The 6,720-nt window shown below is 45.5% G+C and overlaps 1 protein-coding gene across 1 annotated transcript in view; it reads left to right on the plus strand.

Annotated features, from left to right (window-relative positions):
• Positions 1-671: 671 nt before the first annotated feature.
• Positions 672-6,720, plus strand: part of LOC104946032 (protein transport protein Sec16A-like) — a gene marked incomplete at its 5' end in the record, with an annotated part of 11,192 nt that continues 5,143 nt past the window's right edge. The window contains 10 exons of the mRNA XM_010771771.1: positions 672-777; positions 934-1,074; positions 1,162-1,275; positions 1,398-1,599; positions 1,827-2,245; positions 2,350-2,397; positions 3,051-3,215; positions 4,011-4,103; positions 5,626-5,682; positions 5,779-5,887. Coding sequence (XP_010770073.1) covers positions 672-777; positions 934-1,074; positions 1,162-1,275; positions 1,398-1,599; positions 1,827-2,245; positions 2,350-2,397; positions 3,051-3,215; positions 4,011-4,103; positions 5,626-5,682; positions 5,779-5,887 — 1,454 coding nt within the window. The remainder of the gene's footprint in view (positions 778-933; positions 1,075-1,161; positions 1,276-1,397; positions 1,600-1,826; positions 2,246-2,349; positions 2,398-3,050; positions 3,216-4,010; positions 4,104-5,625; positions 5,683-5,778; positions 5,888-6,720) is intronic.

Raw genomic sequence — 6,720 nt, forward strand, 5'->3', positions numbered from 1 at the left:
AATTTTATTTATATATTTTTTAATTATTATTTATGTTTTGTTTTTTTTCCTGGCTTAGTTTCAACCAAAATATAGACTAATGCTAATAATAGTAATAGTATTAATAATTGTAAATGGCCATTGGTCTCACCACCAGTTTGTTTTACTGTAAACTTGGAGGAAGCCAGCAGCGCAGGCTGCTACACACCGACCCCGCCCTCTCCCCCCCTCTCCGTCACACGTGCAATTGATTTATTGGCGATATACAGAACAGTGAGAACAACACAACTAAAGATGAACAAAGCGGTACGTTCAAAGAAGAGTTCCTCGTGGAAAGTGCAAAAAAAAAAAAATGGTGTCGCTTTTTTTTCTCTCCCGCGGGGGGGCGGCGGCGGCGGCGAATAATCGATTAATATTCGCCAGGGCTGTCCGATTTTCGAATTTGATCATGGTCAGTTTCTGGCATCCCTAGTCCAGAGAGTCAGGGAGGGAGGAGGTGATGAAGGTTTTGACTAACCGCCCAAAGCTCTTCATAATGATGGAGGTGAGTGCTACTAGGCGGTAGTCATTGAGGCTGGAGATTTTTGTCTTTTTGGGGACAGGAACGATGGAGTGTTCCTAAGGGACCTTTATAGACCACAATACATTTAGCAAGTTATGTCTCACACATCATCTTATCTTTGTCTTTACAGTATGCCCTTTTTCCAATGTGCGAGCAATGAAGCCATCCAGAGGACTGAGGCCTATGAGTACGCTCAGTCTCTGGGCTCCCAGCCCTGCTTACAGCCCAACTTCCAGGTGCAGTTATATTTTATTTACAGATATAATAATAAACCTAAAAACCTTATTTTGGCACTATATTAAAGATAAAAGAGGCCTATCCAAACTGATAAAGAAGTGTTTGCATTTCCCTACCTGCGTAACACTGTCTCTGCTCTGTTTATCTCTCTGAAGGTGTTCAAGTTGATCTATGCATGCCGCCTCGCTGAAGCCGGTCTGAGTGCTCAGGCCTTCCACTACTGTGAAGTTATTTCGAGGACTGTCCTCATGCAGCCTTCATTTTACTCTCCTGTGTTCATAAGCCAAATTATACAGGTATGCACTCACTCCTCTTCTCTCTGTTCAGATACGTAACGGTTTTAGCTAAATAAACAAATGTTATGTTGTGCTTTATGTCGACAGATGTCAGAAAAGCTGCGATTCTTCGATCCACAACTGAAGGAGAAGCCGGAGCAGGAGCTGTTTGTTGAACCTGGATGGCTGAGCCACCTCAGGCAGCTGGACGGACAGATACGGGTAAGGAGGAAACGGAAGGTTTCCGATGGGCTGCTCAGACTTGATTGCAACGTCTTATACTTGAATCGTTCTGTGTAGTTTGTTCCCATGTACCAAATGTTGAATGTGTGTCTCCTCTCCAGACGGGGGTGATCACCTACAGTGAGGACAGAGCCCCCTCCTCTCAGTACGACTGCAGCAGCCCCAGCTCGGACCTGGACCAGCCCAGCCCCTCTGAGCCCTACAACATGCCGGTGGAGATGGACGGCCCCGCCCCAGACAACCGGCTGATGAGCTCATTACTGCCTGGGCCCCCACAGCAGGGAGTGCAGCTGATGCCTCCAGGTGTGTGTGTGTGTGTGTGTGTGTGTGTGTGTCATTAACATCTCTTTACTCTGAGCCATACTAGAAACGCATCACACTCCATGTTCATTCAACTGATCAACATTTGACCTCTTGTTGTGATATCTTCTTTTAACCGTTTCTTATATAATGACATTTGAAATGTAATCTTGTTTCTGCTTTAACTCCTGAATAAAGCTCCATCTTATCTCCCCTCCTCTTCCTCTCAGCTCCCACCTCTATCCTCCAAGACGGGATGGCCCCTCCTCAGCATTTCCAATCCAACGACGTGCCCCAGTTCTACCCGGTCCCCCCCAGCGGACCCCCAGGCCAGATGCCAGTCTCCCCAAGCTACCCTCCGCAGGGCCCCGTCTTCGCCCCCCCTCCCTTCCAGCCTCAACCTGAGCAGATAGAGATGTTCCCAGGGGCCCATCAGCAACCCCCACCTCCTCAAATGGGCCAAATGTCCCCACATGTACCGCACTCCCCTATACAGATGAACCCCCCACCACTGCAGATGCCTCAGCACATGCCCCCCTCTCCTATGCACATGCCTCCTGCAGAGCCGATGATCCATAGCCCCCCTGAGATGCATCAAATACCCTCCTTCACCCCGCAGAGGGACTTCTACGACCAAATGGCGACCATGGTCAGTATCTGGGAAAAGATCATGTAGCCGTCTTCAGGAGTCTTTATCCATAGAAGTGTTTTCGCCTACTAAAATATGAACTACTGTGTTTGTTGGTGCTGCAGGGTCCTGGGAGGAGGTCGAGGACTGTTTCTCAATCTTCAATGCATATGGTGCGTTTGTGTTTCACATAAATAACGCTCATCTGTTCGGGTTTGTTAAGTTCTGATTTGGAGCAGGTTGTTCGAGCTAAGAAATGTAAAATAAAGCTGATTGAACATGTGGATTTAACATTGGTTTAACCTTAAGGAAAATACATTGTTTTTACCAGGAGAGGGAGTCCATCAATGAGTTACTACTTTAAGACGGTAAAGAAGAAAGAGTCAAGCTGATGAGTCTCGTCTGAAAGGTTTATCTATGTTTATATAATGTAAAAATACTCATTTGTCCAGGGTTAGGCTTTTTGGGTTTATTTGTTTTCAGCTTTGATTTAGAGCAGGTGGTTTTTCCTAAGAAATAAAAAGAATGTTCATTTAATTTCGCTTGAGATCTCAAAATCTCTACAATTGTATTGTTAAGAGAAAGTCCACTACTAGACAGTGAAAAAGAAGAAGCTCCCAAAACAATCTTCATTTTTTTAATCCATCATTTTGAAATAGGATAGTTTGCTTTTACAGTTTCCAGAAAATGTATTGGATCTCTAATTGATTTGTTACTGCTTTAATGTTTTTGGATGATATATACAACCCAAAAACATATATATATATATATATATATCTTTAATATAATATATCTAACATTCTGGCTGGTATTTTCTCGTCTGCAGCCTTCGGGGCGTCGCTCTCGCACCACCTCTGAGTCGTCCACCCACTCTGGAGTAAGAGAGAGGAGCAACTCGGTGGTGAAGCAGGCCTCTCCTCCTCCCCCCTCCATCCCTGAACAGCCCCGCAAAGAGGATGCCAAGAGAGCCAAGAAAAACTCCCCGAAAAAGGTTCATATTCCTCCATCACTCCTCTGTTCTGTCAGTTCTCCGACAGGCTTTCATTACTCATCAGAAGTGTTGGGGTCGTTTTTTTGTTGTTGATTTATTTTTATTTTGATATACTTTATTAATCCCTGTGGGGAAATGGTTTCTCTGCATTTGACCCATCCTAGTGTTAGGAGCAGTGTGCTGCCATTTTGAACGGCGCCCGGGGAGCAGTGTAGGGAACGGTGCCTGGCTCAGGGACACCTCGGAAGCACTTGGTCTTGCCGGGACTTGAACTGGTGACCTTCCAGTTGCCGAGCCAAGTCCCTATCGACTTCGCCACCACCGCTCCAAAAAGTTACTTTGGGGCATTATTTTTTTAGTTACCCCAAAAAGTAATGCATTGCACATTACTAGTTGATGTGTAATGCGGCGATGAGCACCAACCCTTAATAGGACATCACTGCACACAGACCTCTGCTCTTTGGTGAACATCATGTTTTGTGTAACTCAGTTTCATTAGAACTCGGGTCCAGGTCGTTTCCATGGAAACGGGCAACCTTTCCTCCACAATGTAGCTGAATCAAACCTGCTATGAGAGTCTGAGATATGTGCTCCGTCTCTTCATCCATGAACTCGAAAGCGAAAAGGGATGTTTGATTTTTCTGTCCTCCCGTAATGCAGATAGTTGAAGACCTTAAAAACACAGGGCCCGAGCTGAGTAACTAATGTCATTACTGCTGTTATCAACAGGTACGCGTTACTTTGGAGCAGGTTTCCCCAAACACTGCTAATCAGTGCTATTTCTTTGTCTCACAGGGTGGAGGTGGTGGAGGAGTCGGAGGCTTGCTGAGCTGGATCATTAGGAAGGGGAAGAACGAGGCTCACCTGCCGGACGACAATGACAAATCTGTGAGTTAGAGGTGTTATTTTTGCAGGTCTTATATTCACGTACCTCTGTGTTCGGGTTGTGTGTATTTATCTAAGAAGGGACAATGCACATTACATCAAGGATCAGTCCTCGGCCCCACCCTTTTCACCATATATATATCCCCCCTTGGTCGTGTCATCAGCCGGCATGGAATATCTTTCCATTGCTATGCTGATGACACACAGCTCTACATCAGAGCAAACCCAACCCCCTCTGCACCTCTGCCATCATCCACAATAACCACATGCCTGGAGGAGATAAAGGTGTGGATGAAGCACAACTTCCTCCAGATGAACAGCTCCAAGACTGAAGCCATTCTTATTGGCACTCCACATCAGGTCCGTTCATTCGCCATCACCAGCATCACCTTCCCGGGCAGAACATTCCACTCTCATCAACGGTTACCAATCTGGGAGTTCAAATGGATCCTCACCTGAACTTTGAGGCCCACATCAAGCAAATATGCAAGACCTCTTTCTACCACCTGAGAAATATTGCGAAACTCCGCCCCACACTCAGTCTGCCAGATGCTGAAAAACTTGTCCACGCCTTTGTCTCCTCCAGGCTGGACTACTGTAACGCACTTCTCTTTGGGATTCCTAGCAAGAACATCCAGAAGCTGCAATACATCCAAAACACCGCTGCTAGGATCCTGATGAGAGTGTGGAAGTACGAACACATCACACCCATCCTCAAATCACTGCACTGGCTCCCGGTCTCAATCAGGATTGACTACAAAATCACCCTCTTCACTCATCAGTGCATATATGGAGATGCTCCCTCCTACATCAAGGAATTGCTCACCCCACAAACCTCCTCGAGGAACCTACGTTCAGTAAAGGCAAACCTCCTCATCCCACCAAGGACAAAACTGAAGACCATGGGAGACCGAGCCTTCTGCTCCGCTGCTCCGAGACTGTGCCCTCCCAAACCAGCTGAGGACACCACAGACTGTGGAGGCTTTCAAAAAAGGCCTAAAAACGCATCTTTTTAGAATAGCCTTTAACTAGATTTTAAATCCCCCACATTATGCCATGCCGGCATGAATGTCACGGCTTTTATTATGTTGTTTTTAATTGTTTTTAAATAGTTTTTTATTGGTTTTGTGTGGTTTTGTTTCACCCTTTTTAATTTTGTAGCACTTTGAGTTTTGTTTACGTAAATGAAAAGTGAGCTTATAAATAAAATATATTATTATTATTATTATTATTAACACAACACTTGAGTCCATCATTTGCATGTGCCAGATAAAGCCAAAGGGGCTCATTTTCATCTGCAGTCCCTGGCAAACAGACAAGAGCCCATTTGCACAGACAGAAACACATGAGCACAATGACAGCACATTTAAGATCACATTAATACTAGCCTTCTTAACACATAACAACATGTGCATCAGCACAGATAAATGTTTATAGGCACAAAGAATTACAGAAATAATGAAATAACCCCTGATCCAGATCATGTGAGCAGCAGTAATGACAGCCCTGTGTTCTTTACTGTCAGATCGTTTGGGACGAACAGAAGCAGAGATGGGTGGACATGAACGAGCCTGAGCAGGAGGTCCGTACTGCATCAGATCCACAGCTATCACAACACACTGGATTTGTGTATATCATTCAAGATCAACCAGTCCTGATTTAATGTTGTTTTTTTCAGAGTAAGCCTCCTCCTCCTCCCCCATGCTTCCCCAAGATGCCTCAGATGGCTGGGCCCACTGCCCCCCCGAGTGGGGGTCCGCCTGTCAACATGTTCTCCAGGAGGGCAGGTGAGGTTCACGCCATGATAAACCTTCAATTACAAGATGTTGATGAAACAAATGGAGTTGCAACAATCAGTCGACAAATCATCCGCAACCTTTTTTTGATAATAGATTAATCTTAATGCTACGTTCACACCGGACGCGATGCGAATATTCGCTTCGCTCTAATCGCTCAACTTTCACCGCGGCTTACAGTTTTTTTTATCGCGTCATTCAAAACAGACATACCGTTGACGCGCCGCTGGCTCGGGAGCTACAACCACAACAAAATGAACATATTTTACCGTGATTACATTGTAATACACGTTTCTAAATGATGCCGAAGTAACAACATACTGATAGTAAAAACCATGAATTAATGCTTGACAAGTCTGCAGACAAGACGGCAGGCGAAAAACCTTTTAAAATGCGTGTTTTCTGAATGGAGATTGGGTCGACCAGGCTAAGCTAACGTTGTATATGCTCATTCCACACTCATAACAACGGCCTACAGACATAAATAAACCAGCGACTGTATTCGCCATGACACAGACAGTCTGTGGTTTGTACTTGTTTAACTTCTGTACCGTTTCTGAACAGATATGAGGAGCTGATCTCTGTGTGCTAACAGCTAATGGCTGATGTTTTCTGGTTGAACGTCAGTGACGGCAGGCTGAGATCCTCACCTCTGATTGGCTTCCGCGAGAACGCGTCACGTGAATTTGACGCTCGAGTTGAAAAAATGGAACTCTCGCGTTTGACGCGGCCCCCTTCAATCGCGTGATTCGCGCCGCGTCCACCGCTTCATGCGCGCCGTCGGAGCGAATTCGCGTCTGATCGCGTCTCTGCATTGACTTTAC

Source organism: Notothenia coriiceps, unplaced genomic scaffold (assembly GCF_000735185.1).
Source record: "Notothenia coriiceps isolate Sejong01 unplaced genomic scaffold, NC01 NC01_scaffold00010546, whole genome shotgun sequence".
NCBI lineage: Eukaryota > Metazoa > Chordata > Actinopteri > Perciformes > Nototheniidae > Notothenia > Notothenia coriiceps.